Source organism: Castor canadensis, chromosome 7 (assembly GCF_047511655.1).
Source record: "Castor canadensis chromosome 7, mCasCan1.hap1v2, whole genome shotgun sequence".
NCBI lineage: Eukaryota > Metazoa > Chordata > Mammalia > Rodentia > Castoridae > Castor > Castor canadensis.
The window spans coordinates 162,781,654-162,795,162 of NC_133392.1; the positions used below are offsets into that span (position 1 = coordinate 162,781,654).

The 13,509-nt window shown below is 57.1% G+C and overlaps 2 protein-coding genes across 3 annotated transcripts; both read left to right on the forward strand.

Moving 5' to 3' along the window:
- The first annotated feature begins 2,495 nt into the window (after positions 1 to 2,495).
- Tnfrsf4 (TNF receptor superfamily member 4) lies at positions 2,496 to 5,736 on the forward strand. Its single transcript, XM_020155629.2, has 7 exons — positions 2,496 to 2,675; positions 2,931 to 3,053; positions 3,646 to 3,750; positions 4,140 to 4,206; positions 4,629 to 4,858; positions 4,935 to 5,054; positions 5,159 to 5,736. Exons 1-7 carry the CDS (start codon positions 2,543 to 2,545, stop codon positions 5,227 to 5,229), a joined length of 849 nt encoding a protein of 282 aa, XP_020011218.1. The 5' UTR covers positions 2,496 to 2,542; the 3' UTR covers positions 5,230 to 5,736.
- Positions 5,737 to 9,737: 4,001 nt separating this feature from the next.
- Tnfrsf18 (TNF receptor superfamily member 18) lies at positions 9,738 to 12,305 on the forward strand. Of its 2 annotated transcripts, none has more exons than XM_074081633.1 (5): positions 9,738 to 10,014; positions 10,819 to 10,941; positions 11,545 to 11,575; positions 11,762 to 11,964; positions 12,032 to 12,305. In XM_074081633.1, the coding sequence occupies exons 1-5, from the start codon at positions 9,867 to 9,869 to the stop codon at positions 12,154 to 12,156; spliced, it is 630 nt and encodes a 209-aa protein (XP_073937734.1). In that variant the 5' UTR covers positions 9,738 to 9,866; the 3' UTR covers positions 12,157 to 12,305. The 2 variants fall into 2 exon arrangements, with proteins under 2 accessions (XP_073937734.1, XP_020011224.1); XM_020155635.2 differs by having other exon boundaries at positions 9,744 to 10,014; positions 11,488 to 11,575.
- Positions 12,306 to 13,509: the final 1,204 nt, after the last annotated feature.

Genomic DNA, 13,509 nt, shown 5'->3' on the forward strand with positions numbered 1-13,509 from the left:
CTAAACATTGATTTGATTCTCCCAGGGTAGAAGTGAGAGCAGAGCTGACAGGGGAAAAGGGGTAGTGGGAGCATCTGTGAGGAGGTCTGGGTAGGGTTGGGGGCGGTTCATGTCCGGGCCTTGAGGTTGGGGTCAGCAGCAGAGCCTGGGCTGGGCAAGGTCCCCAGGCCTCGCCATCCTGGGCCTGCCCTGGGTGCCCCTGTAAACTAGCCTTTTCCACAGGGACTCACTTCTGTGCAGCGGGGGGCTCCTAACTGCCTGTGAGGGTGTGGTGGCACCTGGGCTGGTTTCTAGAACCCAGACGGGTGGTATGGGCAGGAAGCCCCTACAGGTCATGGCTTCTGTGGGTATCCCCAGATGGCAGTTCCTGCCTCTGTGGGATATGATCCACCTCAGGCCAACTTGTATCTTGCCATTTCCAGTGAGTGCCGATGGACACCCTTTAGCTTGTGGCCCTGGGTCAGAAGGGCCATGCCTGGAGATGGTACAGCACAGCCTCAAGGGTGAGCTGAGGCCCAGCTGGATGCAATGCTGTGCAGCTGGGTGTACTGTGGCGCCTGGGCCTTCAGAGGCTCCAGCAACCTCTCGTCTAGTACCCAAGGGCAGCAGCTTGTGGGGGATTTTCTGGCTATTCCCCCATGACCCTTTCAGACTAAAGTGATGAGGGTCCCTGTCCTAACCCCTGTGCCTTTTCCCAGAGCTGTAGTCTTCCCTGAAGACTTAAGAGACCCCAGTTCACTGGACACAGTGAGACCAGCTCCTGGCAGTGCCTCTCAGACTTGTGACCTCAGACCGAGGACCATGAGAGCCACCCTGCCCCAACATGGTTGAGTGGGGTCAGTTTCAAGCAGGAGGGGCTGCTGCCCGCATGGATCCCCTGGGGGATGGGTGTGGGGTATAGGTGCGTCCAGGCTTCTGTGCATCTCTGGTTACCTGTGGGCAGGTGTCAGTCATCTGGCCAAGTGTGACAGCCATGGACAGCAGAGACTTGCCCTGCCAGAGGGCAGACAGGTCCCCACATGGATCCCTAGGGGAGGAGGGGCACTTCAGGATGAATCATTGCCCACCAAGACTCTTGAGTTTACCTCAGAAGAGACCATGTGCAAATGTAAGACTTCTTCTGTACATGGGTGGTGGGTCAGAGAGCTCGGTTGGATCTTTCCTTGCCTGCTAGCAGGACCTGGGGTGGTATACTCCCTGGGATGTCCTCAGACCCCTCCCATAACCCTCACAGCCCTTCTGAGGCTTGGGGAGGGGGCTGTATTGTGGCACCTCTGCCTATCAAGTCTTCTCTACCCAATTCCCAGCTGCAGCCTGGCCCCCTGCCTGGCCCAGCCCTCAGGCTGGGAATTTCTGCAGGTGGGCAGGGGCCTCAGCTCTCACCTGTGCTCCTGGGTGGGGGATTTCCACCCTCCAGCAGGGCTCTCCACGTGCAGCTTCTAAATTGGGAAGATTTTTTCCTGTCAATTACAATTTAAAAGTTACAAAAGGGACACCAGCAGGCCTCCTCCAACCCCTTTGCCAGCCTACTTCTTCAGGGCAGTGGTAGAGTTGGGTATTCACATGTAAGAAAAGAAAGCGTGAACTGGATGTGATTGGAGATAGGGAGGATTGTGGATCAAGGCCAGCCCAGGCAAAGTTTGTGAGACCCCACCCCCCACCTCAACCAAAGGCTGGGTGCAGTGCATGTACCTATCATCTTCAGGTGAAGCACGAATAGGAGGACCATGATCCAGGCCAGCCCTGGCATGAAGTGAGACCCTTTCTCAAAAATAACCAATGCAAGCCAGGTGCCAGCGGCTCACACTTGTAATCCTAGCTACTCGGGAGGCAGAGATCAGGAGGATCACAGTGTGAAGCAAATCGTTCACAAGACCCTATCTCAAAAAAAAAAAAAAAAAAAACCCATCACAAAAAAGGACTGGTGGAGTGGCTCAAGGTGTAGGCCCTGAGTTAACCCCACCCCCTGCAAAATAAATAACCAATGCCAAAAGGACTATCGGAGTGGCTCAAGTGGTAGAGCACCTGTCTAAGCAAGCACAATGCCCTGAGTTCAAACCCACAGTACTACCCCCTCACCAAAAAAAAGTCTGTGTGTGCATGTGTACATGCATCTTTGTGTGTCCTTGTGCACATCTGTTGCATGGTATGAGCACACGCATGTGCTTGTGCCTGTTCCTCTCTTCACATGCTCCAGTGGCACTCTGACTGGTTGTGGGACTGCCCAGGCCCAAGCCCAAGAACAAGGCATTCCCCAGGGTTCCCATGGAACCCTAAACACAGGATGGCGTAGTGTGACCTTAAGGTAGCCCTGTGCCCTGGGGACTTGCGGCCAGTGTTTTCTGGGAGCCAGACCATCAGGGGAGACACCCATGCACACATCCCAGCTTGGGGGCAGAGACACAAGGACACACGTGTACACAGGCATGAACATGCTCTCATGCCTCCCTCCCCGCCCCTCGCCCCTCCCACCCCTCCCTCACAGCCCTTATAGCCACATCCTGCAAGGAAAAACCCAGACTCCTGCAAAGGCAGAGAGCAGATGAGGATGTGTGTGGAGGCTTGGCGGCCCACAGCCCTTCTGCTGGGACTTGTGCTTGGAGCTGTGGCAAAGCTCAACTGTGTTGGGGACACCTACCCCAATGGCCTTCGGTGCTGTCATGATTGCCAGCCAGGTGAGTGACCTGGCCTCGGTGGGGGTCTTGTCTGGGAGGAACAGCGATGGAGACAGAGGTGCAGGCATCCTGGGGTGAGTGGATTCAGGTGACACTGGGTAACACTCCCGAGGACCTGGTCCCAGGCTTAAAACAGAGGAGACTGGTCCTGGGGGAGTGGGCCAGGCCCTGCCACAGCCCAGAGGAGCCAGTGTGCTGAGTTGCCACAAGCTTGGTCCACAGCTGACCCTGTTTGACCTAGTGGTCCTGCTGCAGGCAGTGGAATGGTGAGCCGATGCGACTTTGCCAGGGACACAGTGTGCCACCCATGTGAGCCAGGCTTCTACAATGATGCTGTCAACTATGAGCCTTGCAAGCAGTGCACACGGTGCAACCAGGGTGAGCACCGCCCATCCCAACTCCACCGTCCCACCCAGCACAGGGGGGAGGATGAACGGCCACTACCACAATGGGTGCCCACATTCCAAGGAGGCTGCAGAAGCAAGCCCCAAATGACTGTACAGCCTGCTTCTTCTGGGGAGCCCTGAGAAGCCAAAGCATCTCCCGAGGCACCTCCCACCTCTGGGGGCCAAAGCTCAACAGGACCACATAGAGCTGGTGTGGACCACATGTTGGTTTGTGGTCTTGCCTGTGCTGGCCTGGGTAGGGACTTTCTGGAGTGGGAGCCTCAGAGGGTCCTGATTCATGTGCTGGAGGCAAGTGGAGGGAGAGTGGAGAAGGGAGGTCAGGTGGCCATAGAGCTGTCCCCAGGGTCACATGATCAGGAGGGACAGCGTGGCCACCAAGGTGGTCTCAGGAGGAAAGGGCCTCAAGGCCTGCAAAGTGGTCTGGAGCAGGCTGTGTCAGCCTCTCAGCCTTAACTCTGTGCCTGCACCTAGGGAAGGCAAGCCCACCTTTCCTGGGGCCCTGTACGCAGGGCTGGGCCAGTCAAGCCTCCTCCACAACCCCTGCCTCTCCTCCCCCACCCCAGGAAGTGGGAGTGAACTCAAGCAGAACTGTACACCCACTCAGGACACTGTCTGCCACTGCAAGCCGGGCACCCAGCCCCGGGGGGACGGCTACAAGCGTGGAGTTGGTGAGCTTCATGGTGACCTCTGGACTGGGGTGTGTGTGTGTCTGTGCATGGTCAGTGTTTGTGAGGTGGTCAGGGTCTGTATGCTTTGACCACCTCGAGTCACAGACTTGGTGTAAAGGAACCAGGTCTCTAGCTCTCACACTGTCCCCTCCTCCGCCATTTTCCCTACGAGGCTGAATCAAGAGCCCCTTCCCAGTAAACTATGCCAAGAATGGGGCTCCTGGTCAGCTCCCCAGTGGGTGGAATCCAGGCAGGGAGGAGCACCGTGGGGGTTGAGCACCATGGCGGGTAAGCACCAAGCCCCATAGGCATCATCTCCAGCAGCCTCAGCATCCAGGGCCCCACCTGGCAGCATTAGGCAGCTGACCTGTCCAGTGTCTTTGCTGCAGACTGTGTCCCCTGCCCTCCCGGCCACTTCTCCCCAGGCAACAACCAGGTCTGCAAGCCCTGGACCAAGTGAGTGCTGTGGTGGGGGACTTGGGTACGAGAGGGGATCTGGGCTCAGGAGCTAGGGGTTGGGAGGGCCTGGCTGTACCATGGGCCAGATCAAGAAGCAGAAAGCCACCGGCCAGAGGAGCTCCTGACACCTGCCCCTCAACACACACCGTCTGGGTGGAATGGGTGCACAAGACCCCAGCCCAGGCTTAGGAGATGTGTGAGAATGCATCTTCATTGGGCTTCCACTCTAGGGGGCAGTGGAAGAGGTGCAGAGTGAGGGGTTGGGAGTGCAGAGAGCAGGACTGGAAGGGAAGAGGGCACAGAGGCAGGGGCAGGCCTGTGGCCTGTGGGTAGAGGCCTGGGCTGCCTTTGGTCTAGAGTCAAGGGTTACCCAGTATCAATCCCACTGTCTGTGGCCTAACTCACATCTCTACCCTCAGCTGCACCTCTGCTGGGAAGCAGACTGCACGGCCAGCCAGCACCAGCTCAGACTCTGTCTGTGAGGAAAGGAGGAGCCCCCAGGCCACATTGCCCTGGGAGACCCAGGGTCCCACAGCTAAGTCTACTGCAGCCACGCCCACCACGGCCAGGTCCACCATAGCCCAACCCACCACAGTCTGGCCCAGGACTTCTCTGGGACCCTCAGCACCTCCCTCAGAGGTCCCCAGAGGTAAGGGGGCCTCACCAGCAGGGGAGCGGGGAGGAGAGAGGGATGGCAGACTCACTCAGCTGGATCCTTCTCCTAGGCTCCACGTTGGTTACCATCCTGGGTGTAGGCCTGGGCCTACTGGCCCCCCTGGTCTCTCTGCTAGCCCTGTACCTGCTACGAAGAGCCTGGAAGTGGCCTGATGCCCTCAAACCCTCTGGTGAGTGCCTGCTGTGGACCCAGCCTAGCCCAACTTCTGGAGAGGTGAGACCCACCCACCCACTCACAACCCGCTGCCTCTCACTCACTCTTTCCTCCTCCCAGGGGGAAACAGCTTTCGGACCCCCATCCAAGAGGAGCAGGCCGACATGCATTTCACCCTGGCCAAGATCTGAGCAGTACCTCGTGGGAGGGCTTTGCAGAACAGAAGCACCCTATGTACAGGCCACCCACCTGCACCCTCTGCACCGTTCTAGGTGCTGGTCTGGTGCCGGGCTTTCCTACGTATGCTGTGCATACTACACACCTGGCGGCACCCCTAATAAACACATAGGTAACTGTGAGTCTGTGACTGGCACTACTGGGCTGGGGAGGGTCTTGGGCCGAGGTGTAGTGGGGTCTTCTCAGAGCCTCATCCCTGTGAGCAGCACATTCCAGTTTGAGTAGGGGTATGGAGTGCAAGGGGCCTGAAGTGCCACAGGGCAAGTTCTGGTGCTCAGCTGGTAGCTTGTTGAGAAAGCAGAGCTTCTGCCTCAGTGAACCCTAAAACCTTGGCTGAATGGGATGGGGGTCCAGCCAGGTGCTGACAAGAGCATGCATGGCCCTGAGTGTCCTGGTCACCAGAAGGGCCTGTGACCATCGTCCCCCTTCAGTTGGTTTGTCCTCTCTGCTGTCAATAAACACTTGAGCTTTTTCACCTTGAGACTATTTTACATAAAGTTGCTGAGGATACTCTTTGACGCTCCAGGGCACCTGTTTCTGTGGGGTAAATGCCCTGGAGTGATATCCCTTCTGGTCTCCATAGCTCATGGGGAATATAATACATAGCACTGTTGTTGCCTCCACTCCCCCCCCCACACCAAACACACATACCTGCTGGGTAGTGGCTTCAGGACCCCCACTGGGCATCACCCTGGGAGTCCCTGGTAGTAGATGGCATCTGATGGACCAACCATGTAGGAAAACCAGAACTTCTGCTTGAGCCAAACTTGGTCTGCCCTGAGTCCCAGCCATCCACTTACCCCCATAAAAACAAGTGCCTTTGGGCCTGAACAAGAGTGTCCTCAGAAGAGAGGACAAATCAATTGTAGTGAGTTCAGGTGGGCTCTGGGGCTGGCAGTAACTCAGTGATGAGGGACAGAGAGGCTATAACCCCACCTCAAAGTTCCAGGGTCCCAGAGCTGTCTCCAGACACATGGGGTCCTAGGGCCACCATCTGGAAGTGGGAGCATCCCTTAGGTGACACAGGTGTCCTATGGAAGCTCAGTGAACTAAAGAAAAGAGACATGCATGGGGGCTCTGATCCTGTGCGGAAATGGCCAACAGCTAGGTGACTGACCATGTGAGCACAATCAGAGGCCAGGAGAGTCCAGGTCCATCGTGTCACAGGTTAGGAGCTATCAGGACACTGGGCCATCTCAGCTGCCCTGTGAGGTTGCATGCAAAGCCTGAGGTAGATAGCAGGGACAGCCTTGCCCACTCCTGCCACCCTGTGGCCACTGGCTTGGCACTGCACCTGTACCTTGCAGCCACACCCCCCTGGAACAGGGTGACCCAGCCCCTTGGCATTTACTTGAAGCCCAAGGCTCTATGGAAGAATCCAGTCCTGCACCCCCCTGCCCCATCACCGTCTCGTTCCCCATTGTCCTTCACTTTCTCCTCAAACCGGATTCCACTCTTTCCCTGTTCTCCAGCGTCCTCCAGGGAGAGTACAGCCACCTGGTCTATTCAGCCACCTTCCCTGTGTACAGCCCTGCCCTAAGCCTGGGCAGGGGCAATCGACACATATCTGCAACCCTTGCCCTGTGGTGAAGGCCATCCCTGGAGGGGAAGGCCAGGAGGCCTGGAGTGGGGTGAGGGGAGGACTAGGAGGGGGATAACTTGGAAGGCCTGGGAGGTCAAAGGTTGTGGGAAAGGTGCCTCCTCCCCATACATCCTCTACCTATACCCCTCTGGGTACAGCTCTCCAGCCTTCTAGATGCCCCCTGCCCACTTCAGGCTTCCTGGGCCTCTTCCCCAGCCCATACACCCCAGCCCCGCCCCCGTGGGCACTAGGGCCACCTCTCTTTGCTCTTGTGCTGTACCCTAAGCACACTGATCATTCCCCTTGCCCTGAAAACTCTGCTTTCACCTCTTTCTACGCAACAAGGGGATTCCCAGAGGGATGAGCTGCCGGGACCCTCTGCTGCCTCCTACACAAGACACTATGTCAAACAGAGCTGCTCACAAAATATAGGAAAACAAAGGCACACAGATAAAAATCACCCCTCAGCGGAGCCCAGGAGGGCCTTCAGAGTGGGTGGGACAGGAAGGCAGACAAGGTCACTGACATTTGCTGATGTCATCTGCTCACAAGCTTCTCCCCAGGTGTATGACCAGATCTTTGATCTCTGTTGCCTGCATGTGGCTGTCACACACAGGGGACCAGGTCTCAAGGAAAGACCCTCTATTCAGCTCTCTGACAGCCCATACCCCTCAGAGTCTGAGCTGCCCTGCTCTGCAGGACTGCATCAGTCTGTCACTGCCCATGGCCAAGTTGGGAGGCAACACCAGGGCCATGACCCCCACAAGGGTCACTGCACAGACCTGCTCCTGGGGCTGGTCAAGACTTGTCAACTCCACATGGCAGAGGGGGCTCCTCACACTGGAAGAACAGGGGACTTGGAGGGCAGTTGACAGTACCATCTGCAGGGAATGCAATGCATTTTCTAGGGCCATGGTGTACTGCTGTACTGGGCATTCACCATGACTGGGGTGACACTGTGCTGGCTGGCCTCTTTGGTCTTTAAAATGGGTTAGAAGCAAGGTCCAGATTGCCCTGTCCCTCTTCCCTCAACTGTCCCAGTGCTCAGATACACCTCCTGGTCTGGGGATTGACAGAGACCTCTAGGCCCTTCAAGATTTCTGACCTGGGCAGCCTGGAATGCAGCATCACTGAGACCCCTCCCTGTCCTGTAGTAACCAGGGTTCCCTCTCTGAGGGGCTCTCAACATCTGAGGCTTGAGAAAAATAGGGAGCCACAGCTGATAACACCTGAAATTTCCTGCTTCCTCAGCCTCCTTCAGCTGCGGTTCTCAAAAGGGCTTTTGTCCAGATGTCCTGGATCTGCCTACTTCACAATGGTCACCCACCTCCAGCTTGTGGGCAAAACCAATCACATCCTGTGATATCTATGCTCACCTCCAGCACTTCCAGAAGTCCCCACCGGCTTCCCCTGCACAAAGCCTCAACTGAAGGGCTGGGAAATAAGGCTGAGGAGAAAGGCTTCCTGGTGGAGGCAGGGTTCCAGAAACCCACACGGGGAAACTGAGGCTCCAGTGTGCCTCTGAGGAGAGACTGAGACTCAGACATAGCACAGTCTCACCATGAGGTGGCTTTTCCTTTACTTCCTCTCAGACACATGGATTTGTCTGGGTGATAGAAGGTGGCTTGAGAGAGAAAGAGAATCTCAAGTTGGAACCTGCTCCGAATAGGGCTGGACTGGGCAGCCCATGCTGCCCTTGGTTTCAGGTGCCTGCTGGGGATGATGACCTTTGTGGAAACACACTATACATGCTCTGGTCAGTCCTCTCAGACCTTCTGCTGGTCCCCCAGGCCTGGAGGAGCTCACATGGTCAGTCACCTAGCTGTTGGCCATTTCCACATAGGATCAGAGCCCCCATGCATGTCTCTTTTCTTTAGTTCACTGAGCTTCCATAGGACACCTGTGTCACCTAAGGGATGCTCCCACTTCCAGATGGTGGCCCTAGGACCCCATGTGTCTGGAGACAGCTCTGGGACCCTGGAACTTTGAGGTGGGGTTATAGCCTCTCTGTCCCTCATCACTGAGTTACTGCCAGCCCCAGAGCCCACCTGAACTCACTACAATTGATTTGTCCTCTCTTCTGAGGACACTTGTTCAGGTCCAAAGGCACTTGTTTTTATGGGGGTAAGTGGATGGCTGGGACTCAGGGCAGACCAAGTTTGGCTCAAGCAGAAGTTCTGGTTTTCCTACATGGTTGGTCCATCAGATGCCATCTACTACCAGGGACTCCCAGGGTGATGCCCAGTGGGGGTCCTGAAGCCACTACCCAGCAGGTATGTGTGTTTGGTGTGGGGGGGGGAGTGGAGGCAACAACAGTGCTATGTATTATATTCCCCATGAGCTATGGAGACCAGAAGGGATATCACTCCAGGGCATTTACCCCACAGAAACAGGTGCCCTGGAGCGTCAAAGAGTATCCTCAGCAACTTTATGTAAAATAGTCTCAAGGTGAAAAAGCTCAAGTGTTTATTTATTGACAGCAGAGAGGACAAACCAACTGAAGGGGGACGATGGTCACAGGCCCTTCTGGTGACCAGGACACTCAGGGCCATGCATGCTCTTGTCAGCACCTGGCTGGACCCCCATCCCATTCAGCCAAGGTTTTAGGGTTCCCTGAGGCAGAAGCTCTGGGGTGGGAGGTGAGGAGGGCCCCCTGAGGGCTCTAAGTGGAGAAAGGACACCTGCAAGGCTGCAGCCTGCAGGTGTGTGTCTGGGGCACCCTTCTGTCTGCAGTGCACCCAGGGTGAGTGGGCTGTGTGAGGAAGCTTGTCCTACTTTCCTGGATGGCCCTGGGATAAGATTGCTGAGGTACTTTGGAGATGTCATGGAGAATGAGCTATTTACTTAATCTCAGCCCCAGAAGGTCTTTGAAAGCCCCGCGGGATGCCCCCAGGAAGTTGGAGGTGGAGTGGCTGGAGGTTTTGAAGGCGGTAGTGGGGCGGGGGCAGGGCGTGTCAAAGCAGGTCCCAGCCTGAAATTCTCAGGTCAGAGGACACCACCAACGGCACAATGGGAGCACAGATGGCCCTGTGTGGGGTCGCGCTGCTCTGTGCACTGGGCCTGAGTCAGCGCCCTGTCAAGGGGGCGAGTTGCCGCCCAGGTCACTTCCTGCGCGGATCGGGCACCGACCAGCGCTGCTGCCACTCCTGCACTCCAGGTAAGTGGTGGCAAGGAACAGGGGTGGGTGGTGGTGCCCCACCCCAGGCTCAGACCTGGCCACTGTCTCCCAACAAGGGTGGGCACAGGGCAATCACACAGCCCGGGGACAAACTTTCTCAGCTTTGGCTGGTGAGATCTCAGAGGGAGGTAGAGGTGCCCAGCTGGGCCAGTGGCCCCAGGGCCAGGAAGCAAGAGTGAAGGGGGTGGGAGCTATCCCCTCAAGAGGAACCTGGGGTCCAAGGTGAAATAGGGCTGTCTCCAGTCCTGCTGAGTTGGCTGAATTTTGGTCCTCACCCAGACCACCTCCTGCCCAGTTTGGGGCCCCGACTCTGGCCTTGTGCCTTGTCTGCTGTTGTCTGTGACCTGCAGCTGTGGGTGTGAGGCAGTCTGAGGACCCAAATCACATGAAAACACCTAGAGTCTCACCCACCAGGCCTGGGGTGGGGGTGGAGAGGTACAGTTCTGGGGGTCCACAGCTGGTGTGGACAGTGATGCAGACAGCTACTGAGGTGTCCCTGGGCAGTATAGGATGGGAAGGGGGCAATGTAGGCTCAGGATCCTTGGAAACCCCAGGAGAATCCCATATTTTGTGGGACGTGCAAAGGCAGCTGCTTCAGAGTAATGTAGGGGGTGTTCTGAGGAGCCCACCACCTGGGAGGGAGAAATTGATCTGGGTGAAGCCCAGTCCTGGTCTGGGGCTGACTGAGGGTAAGAGTCTGACATCCCCATTGGGGGCCAGGAGGAGCCCCGGAGAGGGAGGGGCTCAGCTCAGTGGATGAGAGGCTGGCTTATCCCCTTCCAGATGAGGAGACCTGTCCTGAAGGGGACTGTATGTGTATCCAGCCGGAATTCCACTGTGAAGACCCTCAGTGCACAATCTGCAAGCACCACCCGTGTCCACCTGGCCAGGAGGCAAGGCCTCACGGTATGTCCCTTGGAGGCTGCTATAGGCCCTGTAGGTCCCTGAGCAGACCAGGGGTGTGTCCTGGGGCCAAACTGGAGCTTAAGGCATGGGCACATCCTCTGGGCAGGCAGAAGACACCAGTGTCCTGGGTCCTAGAAGGACTGGCCAGACCAGGGCATTTTTGGTGCCTGTTGGTGTACAGCATTCAGGGAGCCCTCACCTTTTTAGCCTGGGCTTTTCCATCCTGAATGAGGGTGCTGATGCTCCTTCAGGATTGGCTGTGAGGGCCCATGCAGGAGTGTCCAGGGGCTGTTCTGCTCTCAGACCCCCACTCTGTGGCTCAAGTCTTACCACATACCCTGTCAATCTTTATAAGGATAGATGAACAGTGCCAGGTCTGGACCAGGCACATGTGGGTGCAGATTATTCAGGTCCTAGCTGTACCGGTGTCAGAGAACTCTGGTGAATGAATGACATGTGGGGCCAGGCCATAGATGGACCCATGCACCAGCCTGATCCTCTTCCTTGTTCACCCCAGTAGACCCTGCAGTCTCTGTCTGTCCCTAGGGAATTTCAAGTTTGGCTTCGAGTGTGTCGACTGTGCTGTGGGTACCTTTTCCACAGGGCGAGAGGGCCGCTGCAGACCTTGGGCAGAGTGAGTCCTGAGTGGGGCCCTGACTGGGTGGTCCAGGCCCAACCCAAGGAAGCCTTTCCTGTCCCTCCCAGTGGGTGACCCCTGAGGGCCCCCAGTGATCCTCCAAATGGCTCAGAGGACACTAGTCTTCCCAGTGGGGCTGCTTGAGTGGCAGAGGCTGACAGCTTCCATGTCCATGTATCATAGCTGTGCCCAGTTTGGGTTTCTAACCATGTTCCCTGGGAACAAGACCCACAATGCTGTGTGCATCCTGGAGCCACTGCCCACTGAGCCACATGGCCAGCTGACCATCATGTTCCTTGCTGTGGCCATCTGCATCCTTGTCCTAACTACAGCCCAGCTTAGCTTGCACATCTGGCAGCTGAGGAAGCAGCGCATGTGGTCTCGAGGTCAGTTGTGTCCTGGGGAAGTGGGAGGTGGGCCCCAGGCCACCTGTTGACCACAGCTCCCCTGCAGAGACACAGCCATTCCTGGAAGTACCACTGCCACCAGCTGAGGACGCCTGCAGCTGTCAATTCCCTGAGGAGGAGCGGGGGGAGCGGTTGGAGGAGAAGGGCCGGCTGGGGGATCGGTGGATGTGAGGCCTGGGCGTCCTCAGGAGCAGCTGCACCCGGAGCTAGACTCAGGAGCTTGCCCAGACTGACCCTTGGGAACAAGGGCTCTGCTCTGTGTCCTGCTCTGGGCCCGGCCCTGCTCCCCTCAGTGGTGGAAGTGGGTGTAGAATGATGACAGTGACGAGTCCCCAGACCATGGAGAAGGGTGGTGGCCATGGCTCGGCCCTGTGGGAGAGACAGTTACCCATGGCAGCCCCCCCCCTTGCCATCTCTGCTGGGGTGGGATCTGTGGGCCCCTCATGGGTGTGTATTGTCTAGTACAGGACCTGGTGCAGGTGGTGTTCAATAAACACTTGTCCAGTGACTGGAGTGTGTAATGGGGATAGAGAGGGTAGAGGGCCCAGGGTTTGGCCTCTGGGCACCTTGACCACCCATGCTAGGCACAAAGGGGAGGGAGGCAATCGTCAGGGCCTGTTTTGACATTCCCACTTTGAGGTGGGAATGGGTGATACAGTCAGAGCCATTCTAGTCCTGGGCACAAGCACCTGGCAGGGACCACAGGGCTCGGGAGGCTACTGGGAGGAGGGGATCCATACTGGACACCTACCCTCTTGGCCTGGCCCATGCTGGACAGCTGTGTCTTGGGCCTGTGGTCTCTGGGTCACTGCCCCTATGGATGCCTGTGGGGACTGATTTCTAGCTGTATTTCAAGACATCTGCCCTGTTTTCACTGCCCCAAATGCAGGGCTTGGTCAGTATTTCTGATGTGGGGGCAGCCTCTGAGTGGCTTGGCTTTGGCCCTGGGCCCTCTCTCCTCATGGATTCCTCTCTAGGGCATGGCTCTGGGGTCCTGCCCAGCTGAGTACCCTCCTTGTTTTTTTTGGCAACAGCAGCAGCAGCTGCTCCTAGAGAGATCTGATAGGGATATCTTGGCACAAGTGTCCAGGGAGTGGCAGGCCAGTGAGAACCAGTCTCAGCAGCACCCTGGAGGCAGCTGCATACCTGGCTCCAGTCAGTGCCCCGTCTCATCTGCCCTTGCCTCTTTCCGCTCTCAGTGGCAGTGGGCACTAGGCTTGGCTCACAGCAGGTAGATCTGGGTGGGCAGATCTGCACCTTTCAGGTGTCACAGCCCCCAATCCCCCAGCACAGCACACAGGCTCATGGGAGAGACTGGAGGAGGGACAGCTATTCTGATGGAGGTGGATGATGTTGGGACCCAGAATATGAAGAGCCCAAGGGTCACACAGGGACCGCTGGGGACATGCTGGACAGTGGACAGCGATCTACCCTGGGTCATTCATTCATCACTAGTTACATAGGAAGCACTTCATTAGTATCATCTCTGTTTCACCAGGAGCTGCCACAGAGCTCACCCTCACC